General features: G+C 36.5%; 3 protein-coding genes and 1 long non-coding RNA gene across 9 annotated transcripts in view; 2 read left to right on the forward strand and 2 right to left on the reverse strand.

Moving 5' to 3' along the window:
- Nucleotides 1-120: 120 nt before the first annotated feature.
- LOC139108807 (cytochrome P450 9e2-like) lies at nt 121-2,403 on the forward strand. Its single transcript, XM_070667399.1, has one exon. It carries the CDS (start codon nt 770-772, stop codon nt 2,309-2,311), a length of 1,542 nt encoding a protein of 513 aa, XP_070523500.1. The 5' UTR covers nt 121-769; the 3' UTR covers nt 2,312-2,403.
- Nucleotides 2,404-2,571: 168 nt separating this feature from the next.
- Nkcc (sodium potassium chloride cotransporter) lies at nt 2,572-12,922 on the reverse strand. Of its 5 annotated transcripts, none has more exons than XM_070667394.1 (20): nt 12,786-12,922; nt 8,932-9,066; nt 8,428-8,488; nt 7,732-7,996; nt 7,005-7,258; nt 6,768-6,882; nt 6,307-6,665; nt 5,946-6,177; nt 5,725-5,846; nt 5,436-5,635; nt 5,204-5,351; nt 4,872-5,113; nt 4,548-4,765; nt 4,355-4,466; nt 4,185-4,291; nt 3,914-4,028; nt 3,635-3,783; nt 3,459-3,570; nt 3,190-3,353; nt 2,572-3,030 (listed from the first exon to the last, which is right to left on the reverse strand). In XM_070667394.1, exons 1-19 carry the CDS (start codon nt 12,791-12,793, stop codon nt 3,218-3,220), a joined length of 3,090 nt encoding a protein of 1,029 aa, XP_070523495.1. In that variant the 5' UTR covers nt 12,794-12,922; the 3' UTR covers nt 2,572-3,030; nt 3,190-3,217. The 5 variants fall into 5 exon arrangements, 4 of the variants coding, with proteins under 4 accessions (XP_070523495.1, XP_070523496.1, XP_070523494.1 ...); XM_070667395.1 differs by lacking the exon at nt 12,786-12,922 and adding an exon at nt 11,922-12,038; XR_011546725.1 differs by lacking the exon at nt 12,786-12,922 and having other exon boundaries at nt 3,107-3,353; nt 8,932-10,091.
- LOC139108820 (uncharacterized) lies at nt 7,168-12,792 on the forward strand. Its single transcript, XR_011546728.1, has 3 exons — nt 7,168-7,272; nt 10,442-10,760; nt 10,854-12,792. It is a non-coding gene; the product is annotated as an uncharacterized lncRNA (long non-coding RNA).
- Nucleotides 12,923-20,925: 8,003 nt separating the features above from the next.
- The window catches only part of LOC139108800 (uncharacterized), a 32,597-nt gene continuing 29,759 nt past the window's right edge, over nt 20,926-23,763 (reverse strand). For both annotated transcript variants that reach the window (XM_070667387.1, XM_070667389.1), the window contains exons 9-10: nt 23,332-23,646; nt 20,926-23,190 (exon numbers count right to left, since the gene is read on the reverse strand). In XM_070667387.1, coding sequence (XP_070523488.1) covers nt 23,137-23,190; nt 23,332-23,646 — 369 coding nt within the window. In that variant the 3' untranslated portion in view covers nt 20,926-23,136. The remainder of the gene's footprint in view (nt 23,191-23,331; nt 23,647-23,763) is intronic.

Consider the following 23,763-nt stretch of genomic DNA (forward strand, 5'->3'; position numbering starts at 1 on the left):
CCCTATAAGCGATAATGTTTTTTAATATTTTAGGGAGTGTTCACCAAATATTAAATAATATTATACGTTTATAGGGATAATCCTTTCAATTCTATTCGTCAGTAAATGATTCGGTCATTATCGTTACATTGCTTTCTTTAAACTCGATTATGTAAGTAGATTAATTAAGGCACGTTTAATCAATCATTTATTAAGATCTTTAATCAATTATTAAAATATCGATTAAATCATTACAATGATGAGCATTTTGAGGTCAAAATTAAATTAATTGAAAATAATCAACCTTATGTCATTATAATTATGTTACTTTCTCTCTAATTTTTATTTTAACACTTAGTTTTTAATATGCTATTTTTCTTACAGCGGTACTGCACGAAGAAAAATGTACTTTATACGATTAGATTTGTATGTTACGTGATATCACGCAACTCGTAAATTATGTTCTGTAAAAATACTACAGAGCTCTTTCTTCTGCGCTTACTTTGCAAAGCTACGTAATTCGTGCAGCTTGAAGAAAATATAGTTTAATAAAGCATTTATATTGAATAAACCCATAAGTTACGAGACATTGTGTAACTTACAAATGCTCGTTTACACTTTCGCGTTCTATCAGGCAGCGAAGGTCATATCTTATCTTGCGCAATACGATCAATGACGCCGGTTATATAAAGAAGGAACCGTTGGTAACAGAATAGTCATCGGTATATTCGTGACTTAAGCGATATTAAGTCAGAACGATCAGCGTAGTTCGCTGGAATAACTTGCCATCATGATAGATACGTGGATAGTGTTGTCTCTTGTAGTAGGCGTTATCACCATTTATTACTACTACTTTGAAAAGTTGAAATTTTTCAAGAAATATGGAATCGCACATTTACCACCAGTGCCTGTTATGGGTAATATGGCACCAGCTTTTCTCCGTAAGATATCACTGGCCGAACTTGTACAAAAGACTTACTATTTAAATCAAAACGCTAAATATGTTGGATTTTTCGACGGCATGAATCCGGTCGTGATGATCCGCGACCCGGAACTTATTAAAGCCATCGGTGTTAAAAACTTCGAAATGTTTCCCGACCATCGGACTTTCATCGACGAAGAGAACGATCCTTTATTCGGTAAAAATCTATTCTCGCTTCGCGGTGAAAGATGGCGAGATGTGAGGGCTTTGCTAAGCCCAGCTTTCACCTCTAGTAAAATGAAGGCTTTATTTAAATTGATGTCCGAGTGTGCCGTTAGTTTCACTGATTTCCTCTCCAAGCTGCCGGAGGACGAGAATGTTATAGAAATGAAGGAGAGCTTCACCAGGTACACAAACGACGTTATTGCAACTTGCGCCTTCGGCATCAGCGTCGATTCTATGAGGGATCGTGACAACGAGTTTTACGTTTATGGAAAGGATCTTACAACTTTCGATACTTTACGCAACATCAAGTTATACTTAGCTAGAAGTATACCAGCGCTCTCCAAGATATTTGGCTTTAAATTCGTTGACGATCACGTAGGTCAATTTTTCAAAAATCTTATTAAGAGCACGATACACACCAGAGATGTGGAAAATATCGTGCGACCAGATATGCTGCAACTGATGATGGAGACCAGAGGTAAGCGAGGACCTGGAAAAGAATTGACCATCGAGGATATGACGGCACAGGCATTCGTCTTCTTCTTCGGTGGCTTCGACTCGGTCTCCAGCTTGATGTGCTTTGCCGCTCACGAAATCACCGTGAATCCGCATGTTCAAGAAAAGCTTCGCGACGAGGTGGACGAAGTTCTGAAGGCAACCAACGGAGAAGTAACTTACGACGTACTGAATGGAATGCAGTATTTAGACGCCGTGCTCAACGAAACTCTTAGATTGTGGCCTATAGCTTCTGTTCTGGACAGATTGTGCGTAAAAGATTTTGAATTGCCTCCGGCAGAGCCTGGACAAAAGCCCTTCCTCGTGAAAAAAGGGATGAGCGTTTGGTTCCCTGTTTACGCTCTGCAACGGGATCCAAAATATTTCGAGAAGCCGGATGAGTTTCATCCTGAACGTTTCTTGGACGAGAACAAGAAAGATGTAAATTCATCTGTATATATACCATTCGGAATTGGTCCTAGGATGTGTATAGGCAACAGATTTGCGTTATTGGAAACCAAGGCCGTATTATTCAATTTGTTAGCTCGCTGCGAATTAAAAATGTGCGCAAAAACTATGCGCCCGTTGCGGCTGAGCAAGGCGACTTTTAGCATGCTGGCGGAAGAAGGATTCTGGTTAAAGATTCAGGCGAGAAATAATACTGTGCTTCCTAACATTGCTAGTGAATAATAGTACAGTTAATGACCGTGTTAAAATTTCCGAAACTACAATAAAATTCGCTAAAAAGTATTAAATAAAATTTTTTAAAAAAGTTTAATATATATTTTTCGTCATTACTATAATAATGATTTTAATAACATTATAACTTAATAACAATAAATATAATATAATTTTCTTCAAAATAATTTTAATATTTAAAAATCTAAATTATTACATTGTACATGTTTATTGTTTTAGATTAATTTTATTACTTTTTTAAACTTAATAAAAAATAACCAAGTTATTTACAATAAAAATAGCGTTAATACCTCTAATAGTTAATAATTACGCTAACATTTCTAACCCGAGATAATCTAATTCGATCACATTAAAACTTTCGCGAAATGTTCTTCTTCCACTTGATTATTTTTCCCTTCGTTCCTCAACTCTCACTATTTCACTATTGTGTCTTTTTCATTCGCTACTATTTTTATTATTTCAGCTTTCCTGCCCAAATCAATGTGCTCTTCATTCGAGCCACCCAAATCATACTCACACATATTCGAAAAATCTCGCTGGATCCTATTGATGGTCGAATACGGCCAAATTTCGTTATGTTCGTCATCACACTCTTCTAGGTTTATAATTTATCAGTCAGGTATCAGAATTTTCATTTACTCCGTCCTTTTTCTCATTCTCTGACAATGCAAATGTACTTTGCAGACTTGTCAAAAATAGGTGATAAATTTCTGTAACAAAGTATTTTAATATTATTATACAGGGCTCTGATTACTTCGAAGTATAATTAATGATTTGCTTTCTCACATTTGCTGCTAAAGTTATATTATCGTTACAGCAACGAGAAATTAATCTTTCGCTTAAAAGTTGCTCTATTGTTATTGACGTACTAGATATAGTTAGATCATGCTCGGTGGACTACGAGTAGAACGTTAATACAGATGTATGATTTCCGCGAACTAGAATCGTGGGCGGCATATCTCTCGTAAGTGTTTCCAGCCAAGCCATGTACAAGGGCGCGGAGACTGCACCCTTTCTTGGCATTGGTAAGGACCTAATAATCATAAAAAATAATTACAAACTCCAGCTTGTACCTCCCGATAAGAAATATTGCAAGCCTTAATATATGCATCATATTTAATATTTTTATTATACGTACATAACTACCAAGGTGGACTGACTCGAGTTTTCCAATAATAATTCTCGCAATCGCAATTGCCGATGCGTTTTATCTCGTAATGTTTGTAGTTCGTTATCGGTGATATAACATTCTAAAAATAATAATCATATCGATTTAATAGATTGCTGAAAATGAAAGTTGTGTTAATAACTCACCGCCATCTTCGGAAGAGTCGTTTATTCGAAAATCGGATATTAATTTATCGAAGAAAGACCGCGTCTCCTCCTTTAGCTCGACGCCGATATCGTCCACTATCTTCAAGCTGCTGTAGTTAATTCGCGCTTTGTTCATTATTTCAACCATTCTGCAACACAATTATAAAGTTTTACATCGAAATCGTAAGGTTTCCCGATGACCGAAACGAGCGAGCAGGAGTCTTAATTTAATTATTAATGTTCGTATATTATAAAGTACTATTTTTGTCATTTACTTACTCTTTTTCTTGCGCGCTGATATCGTGCTTGTGATTAGTCAGGGCGAATATTCTCATCTTACAGTGCTTCCAGTTTGAGCGAGTGCTGATTATATATGGTAAAAGGATCGTCAAACCTGTCGAATACAAATTTCTGCCACTTACAAATAAGTCATAAATTCTCCAACGACTTTAATGCGGATGATTGAGGTACATACGTAACGTGTCCGTATCAAACTCAGTCGACGTACGTACCTCAATCATCACGGATAAAATCTAACTTTATAAAGTACCTCCATCGTCGTACAACCACCACACGTCGATGGTTCCCGTTTTGTATTTCTTTTGAAAGACTGTAACATTTTCTGGTATGGAAGCCATTCCGCCATTTCGTCTTTCGCTGAAATAATTAATAACATCGTTAAAAATAAAAATAATTAAAACCGCTTTAATAAAAACTTACAGTAATTTATCAACCGCGTGTTTCTTCTTTTGTTTTAAATTCTCTTGAGCTCTCCAATGTATCGTTGAATAACCGATCACAGGTGTTGTATCGGGCGTGGAAAATGGAGAACCTACAAAATAAAATTAAAATATAATTACATTTATAAAATGATTTGAGAGGAACAATGGTTTCCTTTTTCTTTTTCTTTTACCTATTATCGGCACGCTTTGCACTCTGGGAATTTGTGCGCACATAGAAATATTACTGTCGGCGTGCATTAGAGTGTTCCCCGACAAATTATAACTGCTCTGGGCGAGACCTCCATGGTCGTCGTCTCCATTTGTATCTTCCCCGTTAGTGATGCTGGAGCAATCTAGGCCTTCGGCAATCCTCAAAATTGCCACAGCCAACTTGTTATCAAAAGCATTGCTAGAAAAGAACAAGCATTTAATTTTTTTTTTGTAACTTTGTGTCACTCACATTAATAGAATTATTATTTCAAGGGAATGCTGCAGCAACAAATCAATTTACTTACTGAAGTATGTTAAAGTATTCTTGCAAATCACTGTGATTGCACGTTGACCAGTGAGTTTTATAACCCATGAGAACCACATTGGGAGCCAGCTTGCCTATCCCGGTAGCCTGCATCAGTGCAGCTGCGCCTCGTTCCAGGCTCAAATCGTCCACCAAATGATAGAACGATTTTATACGTTGTTGTTGCAACCAAAATGAGCCATTATTTAAACGCACCGAGCGTAATCGATACGACAGCCGCGTCTGAAATTTCGTTGAATATTTAGCGTCACAATTTTATCACAAAGACGATTATGTACAGCAATTTATATTACGACTCAATCGATTTGATACCGGAAAAACTTCACCGGCAATTAACAGAGAATTATTCTTCGTAATGAGATTGGCTAAGTGTATCAGCGCAGGTCTCGCGGCAGGTGGACCAGTCAGCGCCAAAATCTTAGGAGCATAGTTCTTCACGTGTTCATCGATGGAGTTCAGCCTAAAAATTATCGTAAGTTTCACGTCAAAAAATCCGGCTTTTAAAATCTTTATAAATTAAAATATTAACTATAATTAATAATACCTGTAGACGATGGAAATTGCAGTCTTGAAGGTTTGCGCTTGAGTGCTGCTACCCCAATTAACATCTGGTTTACGGTAAACTACTATAAGATATAGGGCAAAGATAATGACAAAGGTAACAAGTGAAGTCACCCAATCGATAAGGAACATAATTGCCACACAAAGGATAAAACCCATCAGAGAGATCCAAGTATTATAGTACTGCAAAAAAAAAAAGAAAAAAGGGAGTGTCTTTAAGAAACGTTTTCTACATTTTGCGAATTATTTAACTAAACAAATTTTTAATTTACTTTAAAACTGGGCCGCCATCCGAGAGGTCGAATCAACGCCGCGTGAAAGGTGCAGAAGTTGATTAAAGCGTATGATGCTAAATAGAAGTTAGAGATGAGCGGTGCGACCGCGTTGAGATCGGCTAAAAAGGGAAACAATTAAAAGTTTTTAGAAGACGGAATTAACAGGTAAAAAAGAAAACTTGAAATAAATTAGCAGCGGTTTGGGAGGGACAGCTTACCAATTAAAAGAAAGAGAGCGGCGACGGCAAATGTAAGGATGTATCCTCGATAAGGCTCCCCGGATTTTCCATATCCTTTGCTGAAGTAAATCAATCCGGGATAAATTCGATCTTGACCCAAAGCTTGAATGAGTCTCGGCACCGACAGCAAATTTGTCAGCGCTGTCGACAAAGTTGCGGCGAAGCAGCCGGCGTAAATTAATGGACCCCACAAGGACATTAACTGCATAACCTAAAAAAAAACAAAGTAATTTCGCATAAAATTTTATCAACGTGTAATTAGCTTTATCGACTCGCCGAATCAGTCTGCTCGGCGCCAATGATTTTAAGATGCCACGGCATTTGCTTTTGAGATATTTACCGCATAGCTGTTGTGCAGACCATACGGGCAGTTGGGAATACAATCAATGTCGCTTATGACGGTATTGTTCGGAAAAGTGCTGTTCGTAATAGTGTTATTCATAAAGCCGCTTGCGTCTCTCATAGCCGCGGCGCCGGCGAAGAAGACGAAAGTTACGTAACTCAGCATAGAGATCAGCAGAGCGAGCAGTGTCCCCATAGGTATGCTGCTCGCAGGATCTTTGAGGTCGCCGGATATATTAGCGCCTGCTTGAATCCCGGTAACGGACGGGAAAAAAATCGCGAACACCGAGAAGAAAGTTTGATTGTTCTTCTCGGAGTACCGGTAGTTCGGTCCGAGATTATTTTGAAACACATCCGCTGAAAGGGTAATACACTTTTAAATTATTTTAATATTAACTGATAAATTTTTATGTAACGTATCGTTATTATCTCTTCGTTAACTGTGGCTTTTGTACCCACCAGAGAATCCTATGAAGCCTTTCGCTATTTGTTCTTCATTTTGTGGCCCTATGATAGTACCGATTAAAAAATCGAGGATTGCGGCTATGATGATTGCTATGAGGAAGTTCTGCGCCTAGAAAAAGACGACATCAAGAGTTAATTGGTATTTTCATTTTTTATTTAATGTTTTATTAATTATTTAATTAATTAATTTTTATTTTTTTTTATTAAATAAAACAATTCTGCAAATTTTACCTTTGACTCCCATTCCATGCCGACCGCACAGATCAGTATCATAATAATGAGCGCTATTACACCAACGATTCTAACATCATTAACGCTATTATCTATGATTTTTAGGCTATTCGTCTTCAACAAATCGTTGAGAGAGTCACAGAAACCGATCGTGTTCATAGAAGCCGCTACAGCGTTTGCAAATGCGAACACGATGCCAACCGATGCTCCAAACTCGGGTCCGAGAGAACGAGATATGATGAAATATATTCCACCTGCAGATCAACCGGTATTATTTCATTTTTAATTATTAAAAATCTTCCTGCAAAAGTTAAAGTATAGAACATCCAACAACGAATTATTAATTGTTTAGGATTCGTTTAGCATTCATTATTAAAGTAAAAAAGTGCCACTCTGTTGCATGTATAATTATAAGCACTTTGACAAATGAGAAAGATATTGAAATTTAGGAAAATTATAATTGCGCTCTCTCTCTCTTTCTCTCTTTCTCTCTCTCTCTCTCACTCTCTCCCTCTCTCTTTTTCCCTCTCTCTCTCTTTCATTTTTCTTTATCTCGCTTTCTCTCTATCAAGACAAATTGCTCCGGCTAAATTGGATAAATAATTCCGATGAGAATCTTCAGGGAAAAAAACCTCCGAGCATCTAATGACCGCACATAGAGCGGTGGTGTGCACGGGCGCCACTCCTTTGGAAAAAAAGAATTACAGAATGCGTTACCGTAACACACCTCCCTTTACTTCCCCATTAGTGCTAATTGCGCTGAGGCTAAGCGTCGTAATGACGCAGACGACCGCCGATATTCCGATAATGACGATAGTCTGCAGAATGCCGGCCTGCGCGACTACCCACGAAAGTCGCAGAAACAGCATGACGCCCCATATGTTCAGCAAGCACGGTATAAGAACGCCTTGGATCCATCCTAATTTTATTCCACCGTGACCTTGCTGACCGACGACGCTACCGGCCTGTCCGGTCTCGATGGCATTCGCGTCCTGGAGCAGGGAACAGTTTATTTAGAGGCTCGATTCCGCGTTGCTTGCCTGAGCCGCTCAATTTGATACCGGCTAATTCAACGGCGACGTCACCCGGCGTCGCAAATTGCACAATTGCAATCACGTATGATAATTCTGATACGGTATATAACAATGATAATCCTTACGGTAAATTGCGCAAGTTACATTTGATTAGCACGAGTAATACTGACTTAACGAAGGTAGCGTTTGAAACTTAATTAAAAATTACGAAACGTTATTATTTTAATTCAATTAATTATTTCGCAATTTATATAAATGTTGACGAGTGCTATTTATATTTAATTTACAGAAAGCACAACGTTTCGTGTTTAAAAAATTTTGAATTTCCTTGATTATAATGTCTCAAGTGTTAAATACTTGTCGGGTATTCCGACGTATGTATTTCTCACCTTTATAAGATTCCCTTCGTGCAACGTGCTCAGAGACGGTCTTTTTGCACGACGGCTTAATCTGTAAAAAGGATCGGTGATATTTTAATGATAGAACTGTTATTTTTCGATCAGCCGAATTCGTTGAATCGAATAAATTCTTTTCGGATAAACGTACAAAAAAAAAAAGAAAAAAAAGAAACAAGACATTGTTGACTTTATTCACGTTAAAAATACGGAAAAAGATCATTAATGATTTTCCAATATTGCTTAAACGAGAAAAAAGAAAAACGTGGAAAACGTTACGTTATGGCTATATAAAAGTAAACCCGAAACGTGATAAAATTTTATATTAAACTTTGCAACAATTAAATACATTTAATTTTCACTTCCGAATAAATTTTATATAATGAAATATATAATGTGAAAATTAAAAACACGCGCGTTATTACGATTAAAAATATGCGCATTATTAATTCGATATTCGTTTGTATTATCGAAGTACTGTAATGAAAAAAAACATGCCTGTAATGATCCAATCGTGGAACTACGTCCCACAGTCCACCCATACTCAAAGAGGGTCTTTTATTATTTTGCGGTAATTGCCCAATTACGTCATCTTCCGGTGCTTTGCCCTGAAAACGATTCTCCATCTTTTCACTGAAAAAAAATTTAAGCATATTTTACAAATGACATTTTATTTATTCTACCAACTGTTCTCACTTATTGATCAAGCCACAGTTACTTCGTTGTATCATTCAAGTCTTTTCGCGTAATAAAATCTCTTTAACACTGTGCGCGATGCAATTTTCGGAAGACGACACGTGATTCGGTATTGATTAGAAGGTTTTACGGAGTGACAACGGGAACTAAGGGCAATTAAGGCCACGCACGAAAGTACTTCGCAGAAAATGCTACGAGCATTTGCGGGCAATGAGTCAGAGATCAGATATCCGCAGACGTGCGCGCGACTTTCGTATTTTAATTAATAACGCCAGCGATCCGCACGGTCTTTACGTCCCGTCTAAGTTATTCGGAAAATTCTAAAAGTGAAAATATTTCCGAGATCCGCACTTGAACATTATGGTGTATTTATAATTTTAATAAGCTTGCTCCGAAGTATGTGGCCCGCCTCGCCTTCTCGTTCTTCTTCCCGCCCTCTCTTTCCCTACAAACTTATAAATAGTAATATGACTGCGTTTTGCGACATGCAAATTTTTGACCGATTAGTAGGCCAGTGGTTCCTAAAATTCAATCGCGTGGTTCAACCGCCTCGCCAGTTTTAAGATTTATTGCCGGCGCGATAAAAAAAATTTGTAAACAGCTAGTCGCTGATAATTAGAGAACGTAATTTCGATGTACAACGGAAGGATTGTTTTTATATATTGTTGATTTTATTTTAATACGTTAGGACTTTTACGATAATTAAAAAGAAAGTAAGGAAAAGTTTACACGCTTGACGAGCACTCGGTGCATTAACGACATTTCGATGTTCGATACTTTTTATGATAGCCAAGGACCAAGTAATTTAATAAGGTTTCCAAGAGAATCTCTTTAATGAAGACGTATTCTATGTTTGCCGATTGCAGATACGCGCTTCTCGGCATCTACACGATAACAGCCTGATAGAATAATGTGAAAGAGTACTCCAATCGAAAAAAGAAAAAAAATTGTCCTTTACCACGTTATTAGGCAAATTGGAGAATATTACTTATAAGTTTGTAATTTTAATAACAGGTCAAATATGTGATCGATCAAATTAAACTTTGATTTACAAAATTAAAATTTAAAAGAAGTATCTTTTTGACAAAATTAAACATTAATTAGCTGTAAAATCGTTAATTTACCAATTATTAATCAATTATGAAGTTGTTTAAAAAAGGTGGAAATATTAAAAGGCACCGGAAGAACAAACTTACGTTAAAATAAAATAAATATGTAATCTTATCTGTAAAAAATTGGCGTGACGCCTTTAGCTGATAATTGATTCTATCATTGCCGTATATTAAATTTTCCTGTTTTTTTTTTGTTACAGATCGACGCAGCTGCATCCACTGCTGTCAACGATAGTGTCGTAACCGCCGATAGTATTAATTGTACGAACCGCAGCCGGTTCGTCGGTCGTATCGGAAATTCGTTAAGTATTCGGACGTAATTTTTTAACACGGCTTTATTATAATCGCGAGTGTCGGGCAGGAACGTGCGATAGTGATTATTCATTTTCGCGATTGTAAAATCAAAGATCGGTGTTCGCGAGTTAGTTGTGCGCGGAAGGGTGGCTCGTCACGTCCCATCTAACAATGAGAGGAGGAGCAGGCCCGGGTGGCATCCTGCATCGGCGGAGCAACTTTTAAGTAAGTATAAATTAAAAAAAAAAAATTTTTTTTTTATTAATCTCATTAATTAACTGAAATGTCTACATTAATATTTTCTTTTTTATGTTACAGTCACCGGCTGAATTTTACAACTCCGCTGAAGCTCATGCAGATTGGTAAGTCGCATGACTTTTTTATTTCGCAATTTGTAATTGGGGTCTATTAAAAAATAGCGCGCGTATGGTTTTTTCTAGTCAATGTTTAAATTTAAAAAAAAAAAAAAAAAAAAAAGGATAAGTTTTGCCTTCTGCAATTTTTTTTTCTGACTTCTCGCGTACGTGCATAATTACGGGTCAACGAAATTGAAAGTACGGTCAACTGGTAATTAAAAATCGATGACGGATGCTTGCGAAGCAATTCATTTGCGTCGATTTCCCGGCTCTGGCTGCTTCACGCGAGCGTATGTGCAAACGCAATTCAACAACGTCAAAACAAATTAATCTATGAAACGATTTCCCGGCGTTATCCGAGAGCCTTTCCCTTCTGCGATTTTCGCTGTCGATCTGTCTCGATAACCCCAAGATGTCCACGATGTCCTTGAATACACCCCCATTGACGGTCCCCTTCCCTTATCAACTACGTTCCGAGAGACTTCGATTTATCATGACTTACGTGACAGCGAATCGCCAGCAGATAATCGATCAAAATAATACGTCAGTTCTATATCCCTTTACCGAATGATTAAATCAATCTATTTGAAAGATAATGGCTTTTGTCATCGTTTTCAATAATGCGTATACATATCATTAATGACATGTACTCTTCGCTAACGAGTTTTATTATAATATAATTAGACGGATGGCGTAGATTAAATTTGTTTGCACAAGGTCCACATAATTCATACAAACTTTTATTTTCGCTGGTAAAAATTGTCAAAACAATTAAGATTTAATTACGTATAACGGAATTGAAGAAATTTAATCAGCCATTAGTTCGAGAGCTTTAACATTTCGGCGGCACAAGAGACTTCGAAATAGATATATTAATTGAAGCGGTTCTTCAAAATTCCACTCAGCTTGTTGACGCTTTCGAATTGCAGTCGAGCGATTATGAAACAATTAAATAACCCGGAGATAAGACAACGGCCGGCGATAAAATTGCGTTTTGATCACAAAGAGGCAGTTTCGACATAGTACTTACAACGCGAAGGTCCACTAGAGAAATCGCACGGGGGATGAGCAACACACTCGCGATTTGTCAGGTCGCACTTTTACCGGAGCGAGCCGCGAGAAATCTGATACGAGGCACCGAGCGTCGCGGAAACTTTTGAACCCCTCGCGGGTTCAGAACCCTCGAACGCGAGCGTTAGGGAAAGAAGCATGCGTCGAAACTTCCCTTTCCCTGCTCGCTCGTGCGGTCGAGTGCCACGCACACCCACACCAATTCCGAGCGTAAGACTGTGCAACATAACATTTAAACAAATTGCTACACGGCCGCCTAAAAGTATTTCAATTAACGCAAGGGTATGGCCAAAAGATTAATAAAACCGCGGCGCGGCACGCATGAGACGTGCGCTCATCGATCTTTTCAGCCCGCGTGGGCGACTGCGTGCACATATTCGTAAACCTCGACGTGCTCGCGTCGGAAACGAGCGAAAAAGGAGAAAAAGGAAAAGAGGGTTAAAAAAAGAAAAAAAAAAACGAGCTTTTAAGAGGAACGAGCCCGGTTTTCATCGCGCTTCGCGAAATGCCACGGAGAAAAATGCGGAGCGTTCACGGCGCGAGATGAGAAGACACGAAGGTCACCATGGTGGTTCACTCATATTTTAAAATCTTTTGACGCCTCTAAATGCGGCAGAATAGCGTGAAGAGAAGTAAGCTTTGTGCAGAGTACGTAATAAAACTATACGCACCATGGACAATGGTTCTCGAAAGAAGTCGCGAAACGAGAAGTGCGAAGGGAAAGAAAAAGAGTCGAACGTAGCCAAAAAAAATTATTTACAAATTTATTAAAGAAAAAGAAAAAAAAAAAAGTATCTGCATTTTAAAAAATGATCCAACTCACCTTGGCATCTCACCACTCGTCGCTATTTTAAAGTCACAAAAATTGCTGAAAAGGGAAGTTCGCTATTAATAATATTCTCTTGTTTCCAAGTTAAGTTTTCACTTCAACTATTTGCCCGTTGAATCGTACGTGTCCAGAAAATTTTACTTTATAATAAAAGCGTGACGAAACGAAATCGCAACGAACTGGTGAGTACTTGCTCTTATCGCGCGCAAGTCGTCGATCGAATTCCGCGAGCGACTACTACCTTTTTCAGTGATTCCGACATTTATATAGACGCCGAGGAACTGTCAATGCGGCCGGTGACGTTTACTTAATGTTTACGTTGACGGCAAGATATATCTACGTCCAGCTAAAGACAATTTTCTGGAAATGCCGCCGCGAAAAATTCAATTGCTTTTGAAATTTATATATTGAAAGGAAGTGCAGATACGCGAATAGATTATCTGGCCGCGCTTCTGTCGAGTTATTGTTTGCTATTGTTGTTCCTAATAAGCAGTGCTGACCGAAGTGATGCAACGCTTTTTGCGCTGGCCTTTGAAGAACATTTTACAATCACACCTTACAGTCATGCTTTATTACTACCGAAGTGTAAACTAAACCGTTGAACCGTTTACTAGCTTCTGGAAAAAAGGAAAAAAAAAAAAAGAAAAAATTATGCGGCGTTTCCGGAACATTTATCCGGAACGTTATAAAATTTTTAAAAGACCTTGTACTAATTTAAATTACAAATTTTATTCAGCAATGTGCTACGGTATTTTAAAAAATGCATGGAGTTTTATATTTACTAACAATGTTCGTAATATTCACATCGGTATTTCCTTATCTACGATTACACTTTTTTTTTTTTTTTTTCTCAATAAGTAATAAAATGATCATTGATAAGTAGTTAAATCAATAATTATCGTATTTGCTTCTCCGAACGATATTACAAACACTTTGTTATACCTGCGTAATTTCACGCTTTGTTTGCTGAATCTATCGAGGAAGCAACGATCTGTAAATTTGCATACGAAATGATTAAAAAATGCCATGACCAACGTTAAATTCTTTTCCGTTGAACCATATCAAGTATATTGTACAAGTGAGCCCCAGGTGCTCTTTATTATGCTATCATCATCGAGAGTTCGTAGGTGCGGAGACCGAAAGTATCGGTTTAGTTTTAGGTAATTATTTTTCGGTCAAGTTAGAGTCAGATAGTTAAAGAACAGCACGAGCAAGTAGCATTATTCTTGAACCTTAATTTTATTTTGTCATATCGGTGCACCGTGCGATGGGACATTTTTTAATATTTTTATTAGAATAAAAACGACCAAACGTCTAATAACTCATAATGCTACAATAATTTATTTTTTTTTTTTTTTTTTTTTTAAGTGCATTATACTCGATACTTGGTCATAAACTTTTTTAATTTAAAACGAATAGTTTTAACTGGCTGTCTAAATAGGTGAACTTGAAACATTCCTAGATATTTTAAAGATGATTAGAAGCCGCATATGACAATTTTATTACCGCGTATCTATATCAACGACCTTAGAATACACAAAAAGTTCTAAAGCTGACGTAGGTCTCATCGCTGGTGGCATTGTTTTACGCTAACGACAGTTTACTGCCACGTGTGAGCAACTGATAATCAAATCTATTGCCGCGCAACGTCGGAATAATATACATATAAGTGGTGGATACGTCTTCTTTATCATTCATTTAACGCATTGTCACAAACATGCTGATTTCTTAAAAGAAAAGAAAAGAAAAAAGATAGAAAAAAATAGTTCACTGCGAGCGAACTTTTCTACAAATAACGTGGTGAATTTTCGATAACTGGTATTTAAAAAAAAAAAATAATTTGTGCATTAAAGGAAATAATTAAAAAGTCCTTCAACAGAAGCTATTGCGACAATGGCAATTATAATTTTGTGCCAATTTTTCTTATCATAAAAAATACGTTGTAAGTTCATAATTAAGCTCGATGCATGCCATTCAAGTCACTAGTTTATTATAGAGTGCCATAAAGACGAAGAAAAAAAAAAAAAAGATAATAACTTTGGCTACGTTGGCTGTGTGTCATTTGGTTATCGTCTGCGTTATATATCCATTTTGCGTCAAGTACCATAACGCGTGCTCAAATACTTTACCGGATTAAACCGATATCGGCAAGTATGTCACTGGCTAAAGTTATATCAATTACACGCCCATAGTTGGGGAATTCGTTTACGCTACCTTGTCCGAGCTCAATCTCATTTAAAATCCAGACGTCAAATTTTTCAAAGAACAATGCAACACAGCTGGCAGACAATTGCTGTATTATTTTTTATACTTTAATTATTTATAATTGGTCCCGATGTCGCAATTGTATTATACATAACTTCCGCGTTTTGTGAGAGCATCAGATATTGAGAGCGGTTGCATGCGTACTTCTTTTATGCTAAAAATATTTATGCAGTACTCGAGGTATAATGCAGCATTGAGTAATTGTTGAAAAAAAAAAAGAAAAAAAAATTGGCCAACGCTCGTCAAAAGCTTACTGTTCACAAAGACGTTTGATTCGGAATGAGAATTAATTTTGCCGAAAATAGCTGGATTATTTTGACATATTATTAAAATTTTTATTAATAATCGTAGCTTCTTTTTTTTTTTCAAGCGAATTACGTGCATTAAATAAACGCCATTCAGTAAATATTGTGTTAATCAATATTTGCTGGTTTTTTAATTTTTTAACTTCTACATAATCCATCACGTATCCCTATATCGCGAGGGAAGAACCACTCAAGGTGCCGCATGTCGAAGTCATACATAAAAATCTACAGTATAAGTGTTCTGTGTAGGCACGTAATCTACCAGGAAGGCTCGTTATAGCTCGCGTGGCATCAGAATTGCGCGGAAATCCAAATTAACGACGAAGTTGCGAAACGCGTCTTTACAGTTTATCCCCTAACGATTTTTTTAATTATTTTATTTATTTTGTCGCGTGACAATAACGATTTAATGATAGAACATTTTACAATTGTTGGAGAGCTCCTTAGCGAAAACTGTGAGACGGGGGAATTTTAATTTCCTTTTAATAGAGGCAGAAAAATGCCTAGACTGTGTAACTGAAATAAAGTGCCGATAAATATCGTAGGTATATTAATTCTTTTGCGGCTGCATTTAAAATAAAATACTAACACATTTTGTTTATTAAAATCCAATATAATTATTATAATATTATTTATTGTTCTACATATATTTTATGATTTATTTTCATCCGATAATACGTAACTTATGAATTAGGTATACGCTAAAAAGTTATGCGACTGAATGAAGGATGTGAGTCTCAAGTATAATTTTCGCGCTTCACATATATCATCGCTGTAATTGCATCACCTTAACTCGAAATTGCCAATTTGCAATTACTGTAATGATTAATGAGTAGGTACTCTGTAAATCAAACGCGAGTGAGAACACGTTGAGGTAAAATTGACGAACGACGCGACATTTTTCCAAACAGCCGACAAATAGTTTTAGTCAGCAACACTTCAGGCTGTTAATGTATTGCTATAAAAATATTCATTGTTAATTATAAATAATTAAAAAAAATAAAATAAAATAAAAAAATCTAGTACCCTGTCGATATGTGAAAAACGATGAAACGAGATCGCGTTCGGGAAAAATTATCTAATCGCTTAAATCACGACTCGAATAGGAAGTCAATAATTTAATGAAACCTCGCCTTATCTTTTACATCGTCGCATCTTTTGTACGTACGTATGTACAACGTACGTTAACATTCCGCGGGATCTTGCTACACCGAGTGCGAACAGCGAGCTAGCTTTACATTACATCACATGTGTAATAATTAACTCATAACGCGTTGCGTCGTTTCCCTGGAATTTATATTTGACTTTTATATGTGTGCTAAAGATTCTACCTGTGATAATAAAATTGTAATTTATTACGATTACTATTACAGTAACAAGAACAATTCTAAGAGCCATTATCTCGCGCACAAATGTTAGTTACTTCCTATCAATTTTCTATAAAAATTAGTTCCCGCTCTGTGATTAAAAGTTACATACAAAAATCGTGAACTAATCGTAAAAAAAAAAAAAGAAAAAAAAGGGAATTAATTATTTATCGCAAAGTTAAATTCGTTCGAAATTTGAAAGCGTGGAGGGCACGCTATTCGATAGGATTGCAATTGGGGCAGGAAATGCAAGACGTTCGTAAACCTCTTCAAGTTTACATCCGTTTTACGGAGTGCACATGGCCGCCGAGATGCACGCGCGGATTTTATGCGTTTTCGAGGGGATTCTAAATAAAGCAGGCGGAATTCATTAGGTCAGTTCCTTCCCTCGCAGTCTGCCAGATGGTGATGCTTCTCGTGTGTACACCGATGATAAGTACTTATGTCTACATGACGTTTAGTCAGATAAGACATATTGTACAAAACCAATAAGACATCCTTCGACAGTATCTGTTACTTTTTTTGGGGGGGAAATACACCTACGTTGAAAAATAAAAATAAAAACGCGGTTTTATCCCTCGCTCGACAGAAACGCATCCTTAATTCAACACTTTCAGCCGTAACGTCAAATTGGATTTAGATTAATAACTGTTGTTGAAAGCTATAATTAAATTGTATAAGTATCTTCTAATAGATCATACTTATGAAAGCTCGTGGCATGTGTGACTATTTAGCCAAGTAAATATTTGACACGCATTGATTAATGCAAACGTAACGTAGGTATACTTAAAATAAAAAAGAAATACAAATTTAGATGTATTAACATCTATTATTAACTTTAATGAGACTTACGTTTTTAACAAAGAAACGGTAAGATAAAAATAGATAGGAACCCTTATCATCGTGACGCAATGCTAATTTATATTTGCGTTTTGCATCGTTATTTGTTGTTGCCCTTTAACAATTTTTTATTTTAGTAACACAGTCTTAAATGCACTTCTTCAAGTAATAACTAATAATATATATAATAATATATATTACAATATAATAAATAAAATAATAAGGAAACACGCGATAGAAATTAATTCCACCGTCGTGCTTTTAAATTACTTGCACGTTAAAATTATTATAATTAATGAAATAGTTCTTAGTATCGTACAATATCCGATGTGCGAAACAATTTTGCAGTTGCGCAAAATCGTACGAGTTTATTACTCATAAATGAAAATTAAAGTCCATATTAAAAAAGTTTCATCAAATTAATCAGTTTCCAAGTTAAATGATAAATTCCGTTTCGCTGCTGCATTTAATAATCGTATTCGTTAATAATCCATTATTCGACTCAGTTCCATTACAGACCGTGCCGTTCGTTTGCTTTGGTAAAACGCTAATTATCGGCCATGCGAGTGCGGCATGATTGCTTCTAAATCACGCGCTCGGTATTTCTTTGGACGTAACTCTTTCGACGTTGCAACTCGCGAAACGTTGTATATGCCTTAGAGATAATGACTTCTGTTAACATCTAATTCGACAGCTCGCGTGCAATGACTGACTTTAAGAGTGTACGTACACCGGCTACCTCGCGAGAACTATTAGTCCCGATAACGTACGGGCGTAGGATTAGATAAGAAAAAGAAAGACGTATTACTGTACGGAATTTTCTACAATACGCCTGCATGTCGGGATTAAATAGCATTTTATGACGAATACAAGCGGCAAATGGGTCTACTGGAAGGTTTATTTGAATTTCCCGTACGCCGCGCGAGGTGGAGGCCACAGCTAGGTCTTTCTTCAATCCGTAAGGAAACAGACGTGTTTATAGAGATAAGGCCGATACCGTTTGATCTGATAAATCGGAATATTATGTCAACTGCCAAATTGTTATAACCCACACTTTTATGGCTCTCTAACGTGGCGCTCTTTATCAATTTCAACGTGTTACTTCGTTATTGCGCTGGCGAAGATACTGGCGCACTGCCCGGTACCGACGGAGGTTTGACTTAAATGCTGTCAAACTTGGCCCGGGCTTTCAACATCCGTTTATTTATTTACCGCAAATATCGGCGTTTACCCCGAAGGCCCGTCGAGCCCGCTCGCGAACGCGAAAACGTTTTCGCGGATCTCGGCCTGACTTTGAATGACGATTCAAAAGACTTGGACGACTTCAAATAATTACCGCGACTGCAATTGTATAATAAATGTTGCTCGTTTGAATTAACTGCGACCGAACGGAAATTCTATTCGCTCGCCGTGTGTCACAGCTTGTCCCAAACGCCGGTGAGTCACCTAAATTATTAAAATACCGCGGAAAATTCGTGGATGGCGTAAGACAGCTTCAAGGAAGTATGCACGTGCTCAAGGCATGGGCTTGCGCGGAAAATCGATGACACATCTGCGATTAAATAACAAAGGGGGTAATCCTTTCAATGAGGCCAAGTGCCATTCCACCCCTTGCTTGGTTCTCGGCCGTCGTGGATGGATATTGCAATCGATTCCACGAACTTCTGCCTGTAATTGGTGTCTCCACGAAGGCAATGAGTGACTGTCTTTATGGCCGGTCATCGTGTTTGCTTTAAAAAAAAAATTTAATTTTTCCCCCCCCCCCTCTCTCTCTCTCCTCCGTTTCTTATCCGTGAAATTTGTTTCACTTTCGAGAACAAAACTAAATAATTTTCGACGAAAAGACCGGGACGCCTCTCCGCTCGTTCTCTGCAAACAATTATTTCTCGAATATACGCAATCGGCATAGGTGTGAATAAGCCCGGACATCTCGAGATCCAACAGCCACGATCCAGTTAAAGCCAGTCAAATCCAACCGATCTTGTAGACCATCTGGAGTGCGACAAGGTGTGGGATTCCGAAGCGCTCGTCCTCACTTGTATGAAACGTGGTTTACAGGGATAATAGTCAAGGATACCAATTAAGTTGCGACTTAACTAACGTTAAAAAACACGGAGTTAAAATTAATCTCCACTATCGCGATAACAAAAATAATAGTTTTCTGCGTCATCTTCTTTTCGTATAATCGTCCTCCTTTTGAATTATTAAAGTAATTAAATAATTATTATAGAAAAACATTTTTTTCTTTTTTTTTTTTTAACTCCACGAGAGGCAAATAAGAAACGAAAACTTTTAATTAACTTAATTAATTTACCATGGGAATAAATATTTTTATGTCTTCTCGATTATTGTAGAATGTCTAGAAGGTATCGGTATCTCTTACATGTGTCACATTCAAGATTCTTTATTGCCGCTCCGTTAGGAGAAGAGGCGTAAAAGCTTCTTGTGACGGGATACGTCACAAGAAGTGTGCTGGATGGGGTAAAACCGCTGCGAAGAAAACATAGTCGATCGATAGATAGAGCGCCACGCGTCGAGACATACCTACCAATGTTTGCCATAAGGATGAAGTAAGCGAAACCTAATCCATATGAACGGACTTACCCAATTGCCGAAGAACATTCTTTTTGCAAACGCGCACCACGTAGCTTAAAAATAATTTATAATAAGTAATTAAACACCTTGACTTGCGATGCGTTAAAGGGACGATTTTACTTAAACCTCGGATCTCAGATCGTGATAATGATAATGCCGAACGCGATTAATGATGAAAAATAAAAAATTCAGCAAATGCACATTTAACATAAACGTTATAAATTATCATTTCTATTTCAATTATTTATAAATTAAACATGTGGTCGATACATTATGATAGAATTTTAAATTTATCTAATCTTATCCCTTATCTAATCGTAAGATCAATTTTAATAACATCATGAGTGACCGCTAGTTTTATTTTGCAAAGAATTTATGTTCTTTTTCTTTTCTTTTTTTTAATAATAAAATTGTAATAGGGACGTTTTTATAAGGAAAGAATTCTTTTGCAGCTGCATTCAAACGTTAATGCACAAAGTTGACAACGTTACTTAAACCGCGGGATTTTATAAATAACAGATGTATTCTACGCATTATCATCTTCTCTTACGTCGTATGCCCTTTTTCACATCTGTAAAAAATACCGGCCCATGTTTAGCGCGTGCATTATCGCGGTTAAAAATAATACGTTAATTGTGCAGCTTTTGACAGACACTGAAAATACGAAAACATAGCCGCCTTCTATACATGCGATAATTATTTCCGTCAAAAAAGAATACGTAAATCTAATGTGAGGAATAGATAAATTTATGATTCATTGAATATAATTTATAATTTTTAATTATATTATGCTTACATCTCGACTTGGCTTAGTACAACATCCACTGTCAAGTAATATACATAAAATTTCAACATTTTTCTATATGTAATATTATCTATCATATAATTGTGATCCAAGATATGTCTTCCAGAATTGGCTGTTAGATAAATTTTACTTGTAAATCCTGTTATATCATTTAACGCTGGATACAACATGATTTTAGCCTATCGATTTTCATATTTCATATTCCGTCAGGATGTTACAACAATATCGAGTCCTTTTACACAATTATCGTTCTTAGTTTCGCATGCATCGTTCGATATAATTGTATTTAGTTATAAATCACAATACACGATCGCAGATACAGCCATGATAAATTAATTAGCATTATCGCAGTTATATAATTCATATAATAATGAATAATATATTTATGTTATTCATACAATGCGCCATTTAAACATGTAATATCTGAAAGACAATGCTCCTTAATATATTTCTGTAAATTTGACTTACGAATTTTTCTATAAACTCGATCATGTCGCAGACTATCACTGTGATACTTTTATTACAGTAACGAATAATGTTCAAACGATCGATCGTTTAATTAATTATCAGTGGAATAAGAAATTGTAGCCCGAGTAAAATAATTTCTAACAGTATGAAGAATTAAAATTAATTTGCAATAAAATCGGATAAATAAAATTCACTGGATTGACGATTAATCCTTTAATAATTTACTCTCACACTAACTCGGAACGTTAGAGTCGATTGCGTCACGTCTTCGCTGAATTGTTACATACAGGGGTTATAATACAGACTGCACTTCTTTAATCTTTAACACAGCTATACTAAATTTTAAATACACTTGGTACATTGCACTTGTGGACGGACATTCACTTCAAGTCCGTACAATTAGGCTCGTAGAAAAGGAAAAACGTTAGTATTTCACGGCCTAGGAATCAACGATTAACGCTTACTATGTATAAATAAAATCTCTCAAGTCGATTAATCAACGTAATTGTCGGAATAACCATTTAGATTCTACATATGTACAATTATAGAGAGCGATGTGTCACGGAATTGAGATATGTTCTGTACAATGATAACAACAATAACAATAACAATGATAAAATATTTGATTTGAGAAAAAAAAAATCAGAAACCATTTTGCCTAGGCATTATTACAAAATAAATGTGTTACCAAAAATAATAATATACACTCGCACCTTTTTGCTTGTATCGAGATACGCACAGTATTTAACATACAACTGTACTCTTTACATACTCGAAGAGTACAACTGTCTTACAATTCGCCCAAAACTTAAGCTACTTAATTTTTATTTCTGCGTGCATGTTTAAAAAAATATCTCTTTGTTGTCTGTATCAGGCTCAAACCTTCTTTCGTTTTAAGTGAGCTGGAATTTTCAAATTACATATGCTGTCAAGAAATATTTTAAATAAGGATGTGCGTTTCAATTTCAAAGTTTGAAAAAATTAATAGATATAATTCACACATAAATAAATGTGTGTTAAATCTCAAATAAATATACGTAAAACCTCAAATAATTAAATAAAAAACGTAGAGTTTGGTTTAGAAATTAATTTTCAAACGGGAGTATTTCATTGGCATTATTTCAAAAGTAGCATCACATTTATATAAAAATTGCTAAGAAATAAAAACAAAATTTATTAATCTCGATATTAAAATTGCAACTAAACTCGTTTCGCTTCTTATTTTGATCTTAGACATTTAGCATACATTACCAGTCACACAAAACGAAACGAATCATGTTAATATCCGCAAACTTACAAGTAATCTAAGAGTTCACATATCACAAATTAATTTTATGTTCTTCTATAGATAACGCTTAGCTCTTCGCAATCCAATACATCATTATGCACCATTCAGCGTTTTAACAGAACACATTCACCGTATTTTATACTTATTTCTTAATTACCATTTCATTTTGTAACTTAAAAAAAGTCCTTTCTTCTTCTTCTTATTTTTTATTTTGAACCAACCTTAAAATACTGTCTTTAAATTGGACAATATTTGGCATCTTCGTAGTTTATTTCCTTCAGTCTGCACAGTTATCTATCAATGTGAAAACCTTTTTGAGGAAAAGGTTCTTTCGATTTCACGTGCACACGCTGTTTGATAACCAAACAGCTGCATCTCCTCAATTGATGTCCATTTTCGCAAAAGTTCTGCTTCACGTTGACTCTAGCACGCCGCCGGCGAGTTTTGTCGCGTACAAGTTTAGTGCCTTAAAGAAACATTGCATTTTAAATTAACATTTATTTGTAAAGTCTATAAATTATTAAATTTACGTAATTAAATCAGGTTCAATAAGAACGAGCATTTACGTGCATCCTCGTACAACAATTGATAGAATCTTGAGCAGTACCTTGTATATGAAAGCATATTGTTCCTTGGTCTGAACTGCGCCAGCCCGATCTCTCCTGATGGTGTAAACAACCCTTGGCACGTCCACGGTTCGCGTAATTTCATATTGTCTAATTCCTAGGTCGAGGGCTATTAAAGTGCCAGTGCGTCCTGTGCCGGGACTACAATGGACCACGATGGGCCCGGGGCCACCTCGTTGGAGTGCTCTCGCTTCGAGAAGCACCGCTATTAGGCCTGTACCGTCCGATTGGACGCCACTCACCGGCCATAGGTACCAAATGTGGAACACCTCTCGGAACGTATTGTTCTCCAGATTCTGCAAAATATATTTAGTTAATCGCTGCTGCTTAACGTACGTTTGTCGCTAATTAACTTGGTGCCATTACCGCTAGAATTTCTACGTAGATCATTAAGTTTATATATACTTAGAAAT

This window comes from Cardiocondyla obscurior, linkage group LG16, assembly GCF_019399895.1.
Source record: "Cardiocondyla obscurior isolate alpha-2009 linkage group LG16, Cobs3.1, whole genome shotgun sequence".
Taxonomy (NCBI): Eukaryota; Metazoa; Arthropoda; class Insecta; order Hymenoptera; family Formicidae; genus Cardiocondyla; species Cardiocondyla obscurior.

What these genes read in the sequence shown, in the direction of transcription:
- LOC139108807 (XM_070667399.1), top strand. Translation starts at nt 770, where the DNA reads ATGATAGATACGTGGATAGTGTTGTCTCTTGTAGTAGGCGTTATCACC.
- Nkcc (XM_070667393.1), bottom strand. Translation starts at nt 9,086, where the DNA reads ATGCTTAAATTTTTTTTCAGTGAAAAGATGGAGAATCGTTTTCAGGGC. An exon ending in GCAAAGCGTGCCGATAATAG is followed by an intron (nt 4,467 to 4,547) that starts GTAAAAGAAAAA and finishes TTTATTTTGTAG; the next exon opens with GTTCTCCATTTTCCACGCCC. An exon ending in CGACTCTTCCGAAGATGGCG is followed by an intron (nt 3,571 to 3,634) that starts GTGAGTTATTAA and finishes TATTATTTTTAG; the next exon opens with AATGTTATATCACCGATAAC.